Source organism: Miniopterus schreibersii (assembly GCF_964146895.1).
Source record: "Miniopterus schreibersii genome assembly, chromosome: 13".
In the NCBI taxonomy this organism is placed as follows: domain Eukaryota; kingdom Metazoa; phylum Chordata; class Mammalia; order Chiroptera; family Miniopteridae; genus Miniopterus; species Miniopterus schreibersii.
This window is the reverse complement of record NC_138113.1, coordinates 50,429,127-50,445,933: the sequence shown is the minus strand read 5'-3', so window position 1 is coordinate 50,445,933 and position 16,807 is coordinate 50,429,127. Positions and strand designations below refer to the sequence as shown.

The 16,807-nt window shown below is 57.2% G+C and overlaps 1 protein-coding gene across 1 annotated transcript; it reads left to right on the top strand.

Annotated features, from left to right (window-relative positions):
* Nucleotides 1-451: 451 nt before the first annotated feature.
* On the top strand, nt 452-14,915 carry PSD4 (pleckstrin and Sec7 domain containing 4). Its single transcript, XM_081156476.1, has 16 exons — nt 452-1,438; nt 2,521-2,637; nt 2,929-3,007; nt 3,469-3,850; nt 6,265-6,441; nt 6,907-6,987; nt 7,103-7,215; nt 7,403-7,461; nt 7,664-7,753; nt 8,829-8,872; nt 9,201-9,361; nt 10,410-10,480; nt 10,599-10,762; nt 11,252-11,396; nt 11,708-11,851; nt 13,298-14,915. Exons 1-16 carry the CDS (start codon nt 530-532, stop codon nt 13,553-13,555), a joined length of 2,994 nt encoding a protein of 997 aa, XP_081012602.1. The 5' UTR covers nt 452-529; the 3' UTR covers nt 13,556-14,915.
* Nucleotides 14,916-16,807: the final 1,892 nt, after the last annotated feature.

Genomic DNA, 16,807 nt, shown 5'->3' with positions numbered 1-16,807 from the left:
ACATAAGGCAGGCTGTGGCCTTCTTTCCTAGGTGCCCGCTTTTCCTGTGAGAGATTGTCCCATTTTCCTCCACTCTAGCCTGTGTCTCTTTGGCTGCCACCTGCTTTGGCTTACGTTTTGTTTTCAGCTTGCCACTGATTTCATGCTGTTCTGAGGCATTTCCATCTGCTGCTGCCAACTGCCTCGCCATTTTCCAGTCTAGATCCCTGATTCGGCCACCCATCTTTTTCAGCTAAGCCACTCAGGCCACCTTCAACCCACAGATGGGTGTCTTTGAAGCAGGTTGCTGAGATGGTAGGGTCAGGGCTGTGGAGGGCTGTGGAGGGCTGTGGAGGGCTGTGGAGGGCAGTGTACCCCAGCCGGGGCCATGGACATGAGCTGGAAGCCTTCACTGACCTGCATTTGCTTTGGGCACTTCCAGGGCAGAGTGGATTCCCGTTGCCCCCCTGGCCAGCACTCCCCCTAACCCACACAATGGGATTGTGAAGGTGGACATTGCTGGGGACTCCTGAACACTTGCAATCTGTGGATGATGGGTGACGACAGACTCTCTGAACACCCTGAACCCATGGAATTTCTCAACATCTATTTGGGAGACAACCTGCAGCCCCACCCAGGAGTGCAGCCCATGGATACATACAGCCATCTGGACCCACCTGAACCTTTCCGGGAACAGACCTGGGCGCCTGACTCTTCTGATTCCACACAGAGGCGAGATGCTTCTCCCAGGGGCTCCAGCACAGAGCCTGAGGGCCTGGGGAGTGGGTCTTCCCAGGGAGACCCAAGGCAGAGCCACAGCTCCTCGACCCAGGTGATGTTCTGGGCCGGTATCCTGCAGGCCCAGATGTGCGTCCTGGACCTGGAGGAGGAGCTGGAGAAGACCGAGGGGCTCAGGGCTGAGCTGAGGTCGTGCATCCCCAAGGCCCCTGCGGACCTACCCCCTTTTTCCTCCAGCCTGGCAAGCCCCCTGGACTCGGGCCTTCACCCTGGGCCACCCATGGAGGAAGCCTTGGGGGAAGACAGCAACAGACCTGAGGAAGAGAACCAGGCCCGGGTGTCAACAAGGGAGGGGACACCAAGCTCCTCCCCAGAGTGGGGTGCTGAGGAGGAGAGCGTGTTCTTTGACAACCCCCTCTTCCTGGAGAGCCCTTGCTCGGATACCAGTGCTCCCCAAGCACGCTTCTCCTGGGGGTACCCGGATTCCTGTGCTGACATGAGGCCTGAGAGCCCGCAGATCCTGGAGCCTCCCTTCCTGACAGGCAGGGTGCCATGGGGGCTGGGAGATGAGCCAGACTCAGGGGAGAGCATGGCTGATTCCAGCGGGCACACCACTCCTCCGTTCCCTGTGCCCACCTACAAATCACACTCCTCCTCCTGGGCCGCACCAGACACCACCCACCAGGCTTCCACAGCACCTCCCAGCTGGGGGGAGAGTGAGGTAAGCTGGGCCCTGGGGACTGACCCAGAGGTTGTGCATGGGGACACAGAAGGACAGGCCTTGCTCTGTGGTCACTGGGCCCAGAACACTCTTCAAATGCCAGGGCCTTTGGGGACCCTGGAGTAATATAACAGGAAGGCGGGACCAGTGTGGCCTTTAGAATCACGGGAAATTTTATAGATGCCACTGTGATTGCCATTACACCCACCGCATCTCCATCTCACCAGCTCAGGGTGGTGTCTGGACACACTGGGGGGCCAGCGGCTCCTCCAGTTGCCGTCTGTTCCTAGTCGTCCCCAGACTCTACCCCTCCCACCTCCATCACATTCCCAATTGTAGCTGCAAAGGTCAGCTGTTGAGGGTGACCTCTGCCCCGATGGGAGATTTCTTAAAGTCCTGTCCTCTCTTTTCTTAGAGATTTCAGCATTTTGTTACTTTTAGCTCACCATCTCTCGTTCCTCCTCCCCACCCAGTGTCAGTAGGTCAGGCCCAAATGACAGTGGCGGAGGTCTTTGATATCAACTAGGGCAGTTATGGGGACAAGTGTGTGAGACAATAGGGAGCACAGTTTTCCCAGGGAAGCCTCTGCTGAAGAGATAATGAAGCTTCAGATGGCAGAGCAGGGCTGGGACTCGATAATCTCGGGCCCCAGGAAGCAGTGGAGACCTGTTACCCCAAGAGCAGAGGGGCTGCTGCTGGGTGCTGCCTGAGCCCGCCACCCACAGGCTGGGGTCCGGTTTAGGCAGGCCTTCTGTCTTCTGTCTGTAGGGCCTTTGGGGTCATCCAAAGGAAGCCCAGGAACCCTGTCCTGGTCCTGGTAGCTTGCTGTGTGCTCCCACTTGGGATGGCAGACCCCACCCAGTGCCTGGTGGCTGCCACCCTCCCCATAACACGGCCCCACCTTGGGCTCGTATTGCAGGAGGCTGGGCCACCCGGGGAACCATGGAAGGAGGAGGACAGGCCGAGAAGACTACAAGTCAATGGACATGGACCTGGGGCCCGGGAGGCTTCCTGGGGTGTGGAAAGGCCCTGGGGACAGTTTCCCCAGGTCAAACCGCTCTCCCCTCCTTTTCTTCTCCAAGATTTCTCTGGCAGACAGTCTTGATCCTGCAGCATCTTGTGTGGACAAAGCATCGGCCTGGGAAATAGGACAAATCAGATCTGACCCCAGCCCTGCCACTCATCCTGTGCATCCTTTGGCAAGTAACTTACCCTCTCTGTGCCTTACCTCCTCCATGTGTAAAGGAGGAATGTGAGCCCAGTGGTTTCCAGGGCTCAGAACCAGCACTCCTAGCACGTGGGTCTTCTCCTATCCAGGGTTCCCCCTCTGAATGACGCAGAGCCCAGGGCTGGGGGGAAGGACAGCAGGGAGGGAGGGGCTCTGTAACCCAGTCATTCTCCCCTCCTTCTCCCTCCCCCTCTCCTTGCCTAGACTGCCATTCACCTTTCAGGGCCTCCTGGGCTCATGAATACCCTGTGCCTCTCAACAGGCCCTGCCCAGTGCTGAAGGCTGGCAAACAGAACAGGGTCCTTCCTGGCCCCAGGTGCCTCTTATCTCCCAGGACAGAGGTGAGACCCAGTGTGGGGCCTGGGACATTGGGTGGTGGGAGGCTTTGGCATCTGGAGTGGGAGGGCCCCACTGTACTGTGTTGGAGCCAGACAGACTTGGGGTTATATCCTGTGTCTGCCTCTGTGACATCATCAGGACTATGGGTTTACTCATCTCACAGAGTAAATGAAGAAATGTACTGGAGACCCAGCATTTTTGATGCCTGGATCTTAGTGGTTTACCAGTCCTGAGCCCTGGTTGCCTTGGGGCTGAAGTCCTGAGAGCCTTGTGCTTCTGCATGTGGGAGGTCACTGCCTGAAGGAGGGACAGGACGTGCTGCCCAGCCGCAGGGAGGAGCCCCAGGGAGGGAGCCCCAGGGAGGGAGCCTGGGGAGGAGGCCGAGGGCCGTCCTGGCTCTGCCAGGCCCCTTGGCCCTCGGCCTGCTGCTCCCCCCCTGCCAGCTCACTCTGCTCTTCCTTAGGTGATAGAGATGCTGAGAGTCCCCAGGAGTCTGCTCCCTGCACCCCAGCCCCTGGCCCCTGGTGGGGCCCAGCCTCTTCGCCGGAGTCCAGCAGCCCGGAGTCTGAGAGCAGAAGCCTCGGCCCCAAGCCCAGCCCAGTGTCCTCCTGGGAAGGCAGCCCGCAGCCCCAGAGCTGCCACACCAGCAGTGTTTTCCCCACGTGGACAATAGATGCTTCCCACCCGTCACTCCTGGAGACAGATGGGGCACAGTTACATTCCCTAGAGAGAGAGGAGGCCCGAGAAGCCCCAGACCCAGGGGAGGAAGTGAAGATCGAGGGCCCTGCTGGCACTGCAGACGCCGGAGCTGTCCCATCTGATGCTCACCTGACTTCCACGGAAGGGTAAGTGCGGGACTGACGGCTCTGGCTCCTCCTCACGGTGTGACTAGGAGTACCCTGGTCTGGGAGCAGGAGCAGTGCACAGGGATTTAACACACTGATGCCAGTTAAGCCAGGATTATAGGCCCTGGCACCAGCAGGGTTTTAAGGAATGAGAGGTTTGAAAGCACCGGAAACCAAAGAGCAGACAGTCATACACGTGGGGTGGGACTTGAGTGTGTGTGTCAAGGGCCGTCCAAGGCTGGACAGCAGAGAGGCGGGGCAGTGTCCAGGGAACCTGACCAGAGCCATGTGCCCAAAGAGATGGGAGTTGTGCTACGTAGGTGTGGGGCATGGGAGGTCAGAGCATGTGGTGTGAGATTACACATGCTTTGACTTTGAGAGCCCAGGCCCAGGGAGCTGGCTCAGATCTCAGGGGAAGCTGGAGCACCAAGGCGGGGTTTGGCTGGGACCAAGGGAATGGGTCTGGGGCCCGGTGCAGGATCGAGTAACCCCAGAACTGTGGCCAGAGGTGGCAGCAGGCCAAGTGGGAAACCAGCCTAGTTCCGCCCCTCTGGATGCTGCAGGAAGACGTCGGTCCCTGGCGTCTCCACTCGGGAAAGGGCTTTATTCTCTGGTTAGCTAACGAGGGTTCATGATGAAGAGACCAGGAGGAGGCAGCAACGGCTCAGGTCATGGACCTGACGTTGCACGGACGGCAGGGTCAATCCCTCTCCCATCTCAGCGTCCCTGAGTGGTGGCTACAGAACCCATCATGTCAGGATCAAAGAGCCATTCTCCTCATGCACCTGGGACTCTGCTGTCCCTGGAGATGTTCAGAGGCTGGGCCATCAGAGGGTCTCTCAGAATCTAGACAGAGAGGGATCACTTTACCAAAATTACAGTTCCTTCAGCCCCAAATAAAAGAAGGAAATCCATCTAAAATGAGAACCATACTTCTGTGGTAAATAATGAAAGGCTTAATTGGGACTTTTCTTGATAAGTGATACTAAAGATTCCATAAATAAGTTTATGTCATCTTATATTTAACACAATATAAGAGATTTGATTTGGCACAAGCTTGCTGGCCCAATAGCTATCTTTCATTCATACTTGACTTCACAGTGAGATCATAGAGGTTTATTTAGTTTATTAACAGCTCTGGTAAGATGTAGCCCTAGCCTGTTTGGCTCAGTGGGTAGAGCGTCAGCCCGTGAACTGAAGGGTCCCAGGTTGGATTCCTGCCAAGGGCACGTAGCTTGGCTTCAGGCTTGATTCCTGACCCGGGTCGGGGCACGTGCAGGGGAGGCAACCGATGGATGTGTCTCTCTCACACCGATGTTTCTTTATCTCTCACTCTCTCTCTCCCACTCTCTGAAAAGCAATGGAAAAAATATCCTTCGATGAGAATAAAAAAAAATACAATAAAATAAAATAAGGATATAATACATGCATGTAAAGTATACAATCCCATTACAATTTATAATTGCATAATGGGGTTTTTCCCCCCAAAGTGTCTCTCTGTTTAGATATTGTTTTAGGAATGACACTAATTGACGAGGTCATTTTGGTAAAAGTGTTTTAGGGTTTTGTCAGCTGATTATTCAGATAGTTCTTTTTAGATGGGACAAGTGTGCCAGTTTTATTTCCTGCTCTTCACTTGTTCACTGGACTGACTTCCGGACCCTCTCTGTCACTGGCTTTCTGTTTGATTCCTGGCTTCTAGCCACTTCACTTTCCCCAGCTTCATGAAATCCTAGGGGCTTTTGCAAGATTTGTAATTTTACTTTTCGGTTGGTTTCCAGTATGATTGCCCTGTCCTGTTGGGTGTGGTGTGTCTGAGCCCCAGGATGCTGTGAGAAGTTACCAGCAGAGACACTGAGCCAGTCGGGCCAGAGATGGGCCTGTGGCAGGGATGGAGGGTTGTTTCTCAGGGAAATTCTCATGTTATGATGAGTTCTGCTTCCCTGCACAATCCCTGACTATGGCAGCTTGGATGGGGAGCGTTCAGATAATGAGGATACCTGTACCCGGTTGTGATGTTGCCCAGGAAACAGAAATGGCAGGTGGAGGTGGGACTTGGTGAGGTCTGAGGTTAGGGGTGTCAGACTCTGAGTCAGTAGGGGGGTTGCCTGCCTGCACTCACTCATGACAGGCCACCATCCCATCTCCCACGGCAAGGCCTGTCTTTACCACAGCACGAGGGAGACACAAACCCCTGGACTCCCCAGCCTTCTCCAATCCCAAAGGCAGTCTAGCTTCCTGTTCTTGCCTCATCCCAGCACCTTTCTCGGTTCCAGGTCCAGCAGTGGACGCTGGAGTTGGAGCTGGAGGGTGGGGTGAGGGCAGGCATTCTGAGGGGCCCCTCCACGACTTGACCCAGAACCCATCTGTGTCCCTCCACGTGAGAGTCTGAGGACACTGATGGACTTTTCCAGGCCTCCTGAGAGCCCCACGCCCCAAGCGAAGTCCCCAGAGGAGGGCCAGAGGCCGCAGGCTGCAGACAAGTTGGCTAACGGCGTCAGGACCGACAAGCTGGCCTGGGACCTGGCCTCCCGCCTCTATCGCCTGGAGGGTTTCCGAAAATCCGAGGTGGCTGCGCACCTTCGGAAGAAGTAAGGGCTCTGGGCCTGAGCGCCGAGGCTCTGGGGTGAGGCAGGGCGCCCCACCCATCCCTTTGTCCCTCTAGCCCACTGCCCACCTCTCACTCCATCTTTTTTGTCCTGGCTGCAGCCCCTCCCCTGTAACCTCTCCATGACTTCTTCCTCTCTGTCACACTGGTGTCACCCCTTCTTCACATCCTTGGCCCAGCTAAGAGCCACTGGACTGGCCACTTTGCCTCCCTGCCCTGGCTACATGTGTCCCACCCAGCATGAGGTGGGGGCACCGATTCAGGCCAGAGACCCTGGCTACCCGCCCTTTACCCTCTCTAGACCCAGGGTCCAGCTGGCTGGGCTTTTGTCTTGCTCAGGGCCCCCAACCCTTCTCAGGCCCTGGGATGCAGGCCTTGGGTTCCCTCTGAGCCTGTGGCCCCCTCGCCCAGCCCCTCAGCCCAGGCCTGACCCCACTTCCCTCCACAGCAATGACTTCAGCAAGGCTGTGGCTCAGGAGTACCTGTCCTTCTTCCAGTTTGGCGGCCAGAGCCTGGACCGTGCCCTCCGGTAATGTCTTGGGCCCTCTGGGTAGGAGGGGTGGCCGGGGCTAGAACCTGGCCCGAGCTCTGGGGCCTGTCGGCCCTCCATCCTGGGTGCTGTGCTGATTCTGGCCTCCTCCCAGGGGCTTCCTCCAGGCCCTGGTGCTCAGCGGGGAGACCCAGGAGCGGGAGCGCGTCCTGTACCAGTTCTCCAGGCGCTTCCATCACTGCAACCCTGGGCTCTTCCCCTCAGTAGGTAGGAGGGCAGGGGACTCTGGGGTGCCAGGGAGGGTGGCCTGCTCTGGAGTTCCCTGAGCGGCAGCTGGTGGGAATGTATTTGAGTGGCTGTGGAGCATTTTGGGGTCACCTGCCACCTGCCGTGTGGGCAGAGGAAAAGCGGATCCCAGTTCCAGTGCTTTCTCTCCACACCTCTCTCTGGGCAGATTCTGTGCACACCCTGACCTGCGCCACCATGCTTCTTAACACGGACCTGCATGGGCAGGTGAGCGAGGGGGGAGAACACCCGTGGGGCCCGAGGGACGGGCCAGGGCTGGGCTGGACCAGGGGAGCTGAGACCAGAGGCTTAGGATGGGGCCAGGGGGGGCTGTGGGGAACTGGAGAAGGTTCCAGAGTGCTGGCGGGGTGTTATCCTATTGGGTGGGGATGCCAGTTGTTCCACTTCTCACTTCTCCCCATGGCCACAGAACATTGGAAAGAGCATGAGCTGCCAGGAATTCATCAGCAACCTGAATGGCCTGCAGGATGGAGGGAACTTCCCCAAGGAACTGCTGAAGGTGCGGTATTGGGGCTACTCACGGGAAGGCTCCCTGCTCAGGGCCTGGACCCTGGCTTCTCGTCCCAAGGGGACGCTGAGCTCAGGCCTGGCTCTGCCCAGATATCCTCCAGAGGACAGGGCCCCTTTCCTGACTGCAGTGTCACTGTGGGATTGGTTAGCTTGTGCAAATTCCAAGCCCCTGCCTTGGACCTACTGAACCAGGCTTCTGGGGCTGGGGCCCCCAATATGGTCACTAAACTTGATTCCGAGGCCTGTGAAATCTGAGAAGCACTGGTTTTTGGTTTTCCGAGTGAGCAAAGGCAAAATTTCAAGAAGAGAAAGTCTAGAGTCAGGAGCCAGGTGGTTTGAATTCTTACCTTGGAAAACTTAACCCGTATCCGACTCAGGTTCCTCCTGGGCTTGATCCACTTACAGTGATGTCACCACGGTGACATCGAGTTTGTCAGGTGCTCAGCACAGTGCCTGGCACACAGAGTGCTCTTCGTTAGCAATCTCAGCATTTGTTCCTTTGCCTAGTCAGTGAACATTTATTGAACACTTACTATGTGCCAGGCACCTCTAGGTGTACCCAGGGCTACACAAAGCTGGCAGGATGCATCTACATGAATACTCTTTGTTACATCATTTGAAAGCTTGGCACCACAGTTACTCATTCATTCATTCATTCATCCATTCATTCATTCACTGTACAGTTATTGGCCTTATCAGTCAGCCGGTCCTGCCCTGTCAGTTCCCTCCGGGCAGGATGGTACGTGGATGGTTCATTTCCCTTGGAGAGCAAGTTCAGGCCTCATGAGCTCAGGCAGGGACTAGGACAGCTGTGATCACCTTGTCTCCAGTTTGTAGCACAATGTCTGGCACATAGCAAACGCCCCATAAATGGTTGCGTGTGTGTGTGTGTGTGTGTGTGTGTGTGCACGGGTGCGTGGATGAGCTCCTTCCCGTTCACGGGACGAGGGCGGCTGTGTTGGGGGTGGAAGAGGTGGCTGCACTGGCCCCACCCTGCTTCTGCCAGATGGAGTTTGGGCCTCGCAGCCCGAGGCTCCCTGACCACCTGTGTGCCTCTGTTCCAGGCCCTGTACTGGTCTATCCGAAGTGAGAAGCTTGAATGGGCCGTGTAAGTGAAAGCACCTTCCCCTCCCCAAACCCGTCCCTTACCTCTAGACCTGTCCTTCCTCTACCCCCCACCCCACCTGAGAGAGGGACAAGTTCAGGCCCTGAGCCAGTGAGAGGGTGGATGGGCCCAGGTAACACCTGGAAGAGCGAGAGCCAGGGGATTTGGGGAAGACAGGAACTGATGGGTTGGCTTTGAAGGATTTCTTTTGGGGTATCCTGCAGTGTGGCTCCCTAGTGGAAGAGAAAGGGTGGGGGTACTGAGGCAGTGGGTGCCTCCTGGTGGCCTCTGCCCAGTCAGCACCTCAGCCTGACTGATTCTCTCTGTTCAGGGACGAAGAAGACATAGCCAGACCTGAGAAGGGTCGGCCGTCACCCCTACCTGGCAAGATGAATAACCCCTTCCTCCAGCTGGCCCAGGACCCCACAGTGCCCACCTACAAGCAGGGCATCCTGGCTCGGAAGATGCACCATGACGTGGACGGCAAGAAGAGTGGGTGTCTGCTGCCTTGTGGGGGCTCTGTCTTTGTGGGGGGTGCGGAGTGGCTCTGCTCAGGGACACGCGCTGATGTGTGCAAGGTTGACAGGCAGCCCACGTAACTGCCTCGACCTTGACTGTGTGCCGGGTGCTGTGTAAGGCACCCACCAGACCCAAGAGGGACCTAATGTTCCTGCCCCAGAGCCCCTGTGCTGAGGCAGAAATCAGACAAGCACCGCAGGGTCTGCATGAGTCGGGAGGGCTAGATCAAGTATGGGGTGTGGACAGGGCAAGGTTTGGGGTTTTGTTTGTGGGGTGGGATGTGGGAGACAGGAGGGTTAAGGCTCCTGGGAAGTGATATCTGAGCTGAACCTTGGAAGGTCTGGGTATTGGAAGTTGAGCAGAGGGTGTCCTTCACAGAGAAAGCGCAGACAGAGCTTGTTCCAAATATGAGGTGTATGAAAATGAATGCTGGGAGATATATTTGGGGCAAAATTGCCTGGTTCTGCATTTGGGCCTCACTTGCTGATGGCTGGAGCTTCAGAGCAGGGCCACAACCTGACCAGAGAGAGCAAGGATGCCAGATCGAATGGGGACCAGCCAGGGAACTGGCATTCCACAGGCCCTGTGCAAGGCCGGGAGACCACAGGGGAGCAGGCCTTCTCCTGCTCAAGGCCTCGAGCCCCGTGCCTCTCAGGAAAGGTTCATAAAGTCGAGGCCATCTTGCAGGGACCAGAAGGATGTCTGAGCTGGGGCTGTGCTTGTGGGTGGGTGTGTCTAGAGAGGGGGTGATCCATCTGAATGTTAAGTTTGTTGTTTGTCAATAGTTCTAATCTATTTTGGTTTCCACTCTTGACTACCTGTGCATGAGACATGACATGCTTGTTTGTGACTGTGTGTGTTTCGTGTGTCTGTATGCTTCTGTGTGTTTGTGCACCTGGGGGCTGTGGGAGGTGGGGGAGACCGGAGCTGGGGTGAGGGGTGAGGAGAGGGGGTCTGGGTGGGTCTGAGTGTGTCTGGGTGGGGTGCTTCCACTCACCTGTGTGTCCTGCTCCTGGAGCAGCGCCATGGGGCAAGCGTGGCTGGAAGATGTTCCACACTTTGCTTCGAGGGATGGTCCTGTACTTCCTGAAGGTAGGAAGGGTGTCCACGCCCTGATGGGCAAGGTGGGAAACAGGGAAAGACCCAGAATGGTTGGGATGGTGGGCAACCCATGAAAACCTCTTTTCTGAGCCGCTGTGCCCTGTGGCAGGGAGAGGACCACGGCCCTGAGGGAGAGAGTTTGGTGGGGCAGATGGTGGACGAACCTGTGGGGGTGCACCACTCGCTGGCCACGCCAGCCACCCATTACACCAAGAAGCCACACGTCTTCCAGCTGCGGACTGCCGACTGGCGCCTCTACCTCTTCCAGGCACCGTGAGTCTGGGGTGGAAGACAAGCAGAAGGGCCCCCGCTTCCTGTTCCCTGAGCCCTGCTCACCTCTGGTGGCTGCTGGTCCTGCCCTGATGGGAGCTGCCAGCAAACCATAGATGCCCAGCTGGCAGGGGCCTAGGGCTGCAAGCTGAAGCAGGGGCCTCCTGCCTCCCTGCCCTACCCGTGGCCCCCGTTGCCAGTGTGCGGCTCTTCCCTGTCAGTCCAGATCAGCCTCCCAGTTCTGAACTAAGGATTGCAGGAAGTCACTAACATGATTTTTCTTTTTTCGCATTTGATATAAAACCTGTTGCCTTCCCGGATTTTCCTCTTGAAAATGAGAAAACCCACCAGCAGAGGTCAACCATCCTGCTGGCTTCTGGCTTCTTGAGGCCCGAGATGCTGCACTGCTAGGAGAGCACAGGAGCTGGGGGGCGGGGATAGGCGAGGGACCCGCTCTGTGGCCCTGGGGACCCACGGCCTCTCTGCCCTCAGCACCGCCAAGGAGATGAGCTCCTGGATCGCGCGCATCAACCTGGCCGCCGCCACGCACTCAGCGCCGCCCTTCCCCGCAGCGGTGGGCTCGCAGCGCAGATTCGTGCGGCCCATTCTGCCCGTGGGCCCTGCCCAGAGCTCCCTGGTACGGGGAGGGGAGGGGAGGGGAGGGGAGGGGAGGGGAGGGGAGGGGAGGGGAGGGGAGGGGAGGGGAGGGGAGGGGAGGGGAGGGGAGGGGAGGGGAGGGGAGGGGAGGGGAGGGGAGGGGAGGGGAGGGGAGGGGAGGGGAGGGGAGGGGAGGGGAGGGTGCAGCAGGGCGGGGGTGGGGGCTGTGCATCTGGCCTAAGAAGGAGGCGGGGCTGCTGCACACCTGCACCCCGGGACCCGTGGGTTGTGCACCTGGGCCCCAAAGGGGGGCAGCTCGGGATTGCTTCCCCCACTGCCTCCTGCATCTAGGAGGACCAGCACCGATCCCACGAGAACTGCCTGGACGCTGCCTCCGACGACCTGCTGGATCTGCAGAGGAATTTACCGGAGCGGCGGGGCCGCAGCCGCGAGCTGGAGGAATACCGCCTGCGGAAGGAGTACCTGGAGCACGAGGTGAGGCGCCGGCTCGCGCCCGCCCCCTCGTGGCCGCGCCCGGCCCTGCAGCCCCCGTTCCCCGCGCTCAGGGCCGGCGAGGTGCTCGCGCGCTGCTGTGCTTACGCGGGGGGTGTGTCTGGTTGTTACGGGATCACAGACCAGCCGCTGATCTGAAACACTGTTAGGGGACATGCTTTTTATAATTTTTTCTCCTAAGGGTATGTTTGGCTTTTCCTAAGTTGAAGGAAAAAGTGTATTTTAGATGAATTGTTTCCTCTAATACCTAGCTAGTAATAATAGGCTGTATTTATGGAGCTTGTATTAATTGCATGGATTATCTTATTAAATTATCTAACAACTCTGGGGTAGGGACTATGATCCTCACTTTATAGATGAGGAAAATGAGGCATGGAGAGAGCAAATAACTTGTCAAAATCTGATCCATGTACATGCTACTCCAGTCATTTATGGTCTTAACTAAGGAATGACCTTTATTAGCTCTATGATCTATCCAGAATGTTTTAGCCCCCAACCCCCACGCAAATTCTGCTTTGGTCTGATGTTGGTGCACATTTTAGGACCTAAGCAGCAAGTGTAGGTGAGGGGCAGTGTGACATCCGTGGTCAGAGGTGATCCACAGGCAGAGGCCAGAGAGCGATCATCAGCATCGCCTGCTGGCTCTACCACTGGGCCCCTGTGCTACCCTTTCCCTCCCTGGTCGTCCCTCTGGCTTTTTGTTGCATTCAAGGCTGTGAACACACCACTTCCCAGAGGCCCTGGGTGGGGCCGACAGGCCCCAGGTCTGCCTGCAGAATTCCAGCGCCTCCCCGCCACTGACCAGCAACATCTCCAGCAGCCACTGGCCCTCCTGAGCCCTTCTTTCCTTCTTTATGAGCAGGGACAGTGATGTGTGCCTCACCCGGCTTCCCAGGCTTGGATGATGACCTCATGGGATGGAGGGTGGGAAAGCACTAAGCAAACTGGGAACCATGTCTGGAGGTGCTAGTTACAGAGTCCTTAGGAGTGTTGAGCAGATGAGGGCATTAGCATCACGCTCTCCAGATGCCAATTGTTAAAATGCTGTTCAGACCCAGCCAGGTTTCAGTGCAGACGTGAGCCGTTTGCGTGCAGTGCTGCGCAGATCTCAGGCGTGGTGGGCCGCGGACCTTTCAGTGTCTGGGAGATGTTAGTTACAGCGCTACACGGTGTTGGCTGTCAGATCAGGGCTGGGCTGATCGGTGTTACTATAATACTGTCCAGATAACGGCAAGGTCTAACTCGCTACTGCTGTGTTCTGCAAAGGCTGTTTGCAAGTACAGTGCAGACGTTAGCTGTCCGCCCAGCCCTCTCTCTGCAGAAGTTTTTATCCCCATAGCTTCATACATGCATGAACTGTCTGTCCCTCACGATTCCAGCTTCCTGGATCCAGGTGGTGCTCAAAGTGGGGGTGTCTGTGTGTTGCAGAAAAACCGCTATGAGACATACGTGCAGCTGCTGGTGACCCGTCTGCACTGCCCTTCAAATGACCTAGACCTGTGGGAGGAGCAGCTGGGGAAGGAAGCTGGAGGCACCCAGGAGCCCAAGCCCAGCCTGAAGAAGTCCCACTCGAGCCCATCTCTGCACCAGGACGAGGCCCCCACCACGGCCAAGGTGAAGCGCAACATCTCAGAGCGCAGAACCTACCGGAAGATTATCCCCAAGCGGAACCGCCATCAGCTGTGAAGCGTGTCACCTCACAGAACTTGGCCCTTGCTCTGGGGTGGACCTGGGATTAAAACCCTGCGGGAACCCATTTCAGTGGCACCATGAGGGGGGTGAGGCCCCTCCCTTCCCTGCTGGAGGACAGCCTGTCTCCTCTGTCTCCCTCTCTGAGCTTTCCAGATACTGCTCTGCCCTGTCCCCCATGGCAGGTCAGCTGCCCCAGTCCCTGGCCACTCCTGAGGGAGGCCAAAGATTTGGCTCCACTCTGAGTTTGTCCCATGTCACTCTTCACTCCTCCAAAATCCAGAGTGGCCACTTTTCCTGGGCCTGGCGCAGCTCAGCACTTGTTGGGGAATCAGAGCATGATGGTCCCTGAGCTTCCTGGAGAGAGCCTTGGGCTGCAGAGGCCTCTGGGCAGTCATGCCCTGGGGATGGTCTTGCTCTGGGAATCAGGTGACCTGCTGGCAGAGGCCCTGGAAGACCCCGGCCAGCCTTCTGTGACTGAGGAAGCAGGGTTGCCCAGGCCCTGCTCAGGGGCCAGGGGTGAGGGGCAAGTTCTCAGGGCCAGGACCTCGGCAAGCAGGCAGTCCGCAGGGCTCAGTGAAGCTGACTCTGGGCCTGGGCCTTTGTCTCCTCTTCTCTACAGTGGGCCCTGCACCAGGGCCAATGAGAGTGCCCCACCTCCCATGCCAATTGCTAATCAACAGAGCAGAGCCAATGGCCCCAAAGCGGTGGAGGCTCCAGAGCTCTGGGGAGCCCTGAACAAGGAGCCTTTGTGTCCCCAGAGCCAGGAAAAAGGTTCAGATCCTTGGGGAGGCAGAGGGTAAGATGTGGGGACACATCCCCTTGGGGCTCTCTTGGCACGAGCTGCAGCTAAGGAGTTTGAGGGTCGTGGTGGAGGCCTGGACCCCCTCCCACACACTCCATCCCTTAAATCTCCATTCCCCAGGGCCACCAGGCCCCCGCTGGACCCCTGCCCTCCCTGGGAAGTCCCCTTGAGCTGCCCTCTGGCTGCTTTCAGCTGGATCTCTTCTCAGGGTGGTTGGGTGGGGGGTTCCGGACACTCACAGATCTGAGGTTGTGCCTGTGCGAAGGAGGCTAGGCTGGAGGAGTAGCCACCATTGTCTCTGTTCAGCCAAGTGTGCCCACAGGCTGCTCGCCAACAGGGGCCTCTCTGCGGCCCGCCTGCCGCCTGCTGGCTGACGCACTGCCTCTCCAGCCTTCCTGCCGAGCCTCCTTCCTCCTGTCTATGCTTGTAACCACCCCTGTGGCCTGGAACTCCCCCAAGTGGGGCTGGCCTTTGAGGGCCACGAGAGGTTTCTGATCAGGACCTGGGGCTGAGCCATGCACCCAATGGGTGTTTAATAAATACAGGCCAGTGAAGAAAGGTATGCACGAGTGTGTGGGGGGAGGGTTGGGCAGCTGGGGCCACCTGGAGCTTGTCAAACTGTATCCCCTCTGCCCTGAGAGTATATGCATGTCTGTGAGTGTGTCTGTGTGTGTATGTGTGTCTGCATGTGTATACGTGTGCATGCGTGTCTGTGCACGTGTGTAGAGCACTGGGTGTTTGTGTGCAAGAGGCACACATTTACTGGAGGGAACCTCAGAATCATTTATTCACCCACTCATTCATTTACTCATTTCACAAATACTATTGACCACTTTTCATGGGCCAGTGCTAAGGAACTAAAAAATGAATATGTTCCTGACCTCCCCAGAGGTGACAGTTCTGCTCTCTGGTTCCCAGCTGTCGGCATAGAGGCACTCATCTTGCTGTGGAGGTGAGCTGAAGACACCTTCCCACCTGCGCCCAGGGGTTTGGATTCAGTAGGTTTGGTTCCTGGCTGAGGACATGCAGTCCTAAGCCCCCTGGGTGGCTCTGATGTACAGTGCAGGTCACAGCACAGCAGAGTCCGATTGTCTCGTGTTACGGAGGTGGAAGCCTGGTTTCAGGTGGACATGACTTGGCCCAGGACTGACACTTAAGCTACATGGCCTTGGATGAGTTATTTGACCTCACTGAACAAGTATCCTTATTTCTAAACCAAGAATGAAAGGCAGAGGTTTGTCTGCAGGTGCGCATGTGTGTAACACTTGATGCTTCTTTACTCATGGACAACTGGAACCTCCCTGTCACTTGGGCACGTGAGGCCTGTGGAGCCAGGGGATGGTGCCCAGGCCCTGGCCAGAGCTGCTAGGCCACACTGTGCCCGAGAGGCCTGGGGGGTGGAGACCGGGCTACTGGGCTGCAGTTACGGCAGGTGGCCACCAGGGGGCGGGCTTGCATCTTCCTGGCTCCTGGGCCCAGGTGTCAGTGGCAGCACTGGGCTCACTGGCGGTAGGAAGTCAGTCAATCCTGCCCACCCCCAGAACCAGAGTGGCCCAGGGAGGCCTCCCACATCCAGACACGTCTCCACCACGCACAGGTTAGGGACTTTGGCATCGTCCTGTATATGAAAGGAAAAATTTTTCTGGAGCCTTATGGGGACAGCTTAGAGCTCCCCACAGAATTGTCCCAGGTGACCCACGAAAGTGAAAACAACCCCAATCCTGGGTTTGGGGCAGGTCAGACCCACAGGCCTACATCTGGCCTTCTTTCCTCCCCACCCTCCTTTCCCAGGGGCTGTGGATTAGTCCACCTCTGCAGGAGGGGAGGGCACAGATTCTCAGAGAGGAGCTTGGGTTCCGTAGGCTGGTAGAAGCGTATCTTGGGTTCCTCCTTCCTATCAGGGGAGCTCGGGCTCCAGGGCCCTGACCTGTCATGACTCGGGTGGGAACCCAGATATAAACTCTTCCGTCTCTCAGCGTCTTGGCTATGTCTGGCTTTCTGCTGATGACATCACCCATCTGTTGTTTGCCAGGCACCAGGGAAGAATAAAAGGTCACTAAGGCCTCGGCCTGGGTTCTTTCCTCTGGGGGCTTAGAGTCAGAGGGAGACAAGTGGGGTGTGTCAGGGTTGGAGGGAGCTGGGTAGGAGGGTGGGGGGAAGTGGGTTGAGGAAAGCACGATGTAGGATGGGGGCTGAGGCCAGATCTTAAAGGACCTCACGTGAAGCCCAGGAGTGTGATTTTCCTGTGGAAGAGGGACACGCGCACGGCTTGGAGACAGCCTGGGAGCTTTGCTTTAAGAAGACAAAAATGACTTGAGTGAGTAGGACCAACTGGCAGGGTGGGAACATGGCCTGGAGATGCTCCATGCTATTAGTGCAACTCCTCTGTAAGTCCAAAATAAAAAAGGAAGGCACTGGCCGCACACCTGGCCCTCCTCCTTTGT

Coding starts and splice junctions, on each gene's coding strand:
- PSD4 (XM_081156476.1), top strand. CDS start 530: ATGATGGGTGACGACAGACTCTCTGAACACCCTGAACCCATGGAATTT. Junction 3,008..3,468: donor TCTTATCTCCCAGGACAGAG/GTGAGACCCAGT, acceptor GCTCTTCCTTAG/GTGATAGAGATGCTGAGAGT. Junction 8,873..9,200: donor GAGAAGCTTGAATGGGCCGT/GTAAGTGAAAGC, acceptor CTCTCTGTTCAG/GGACGAAGAAGACATAGCCA.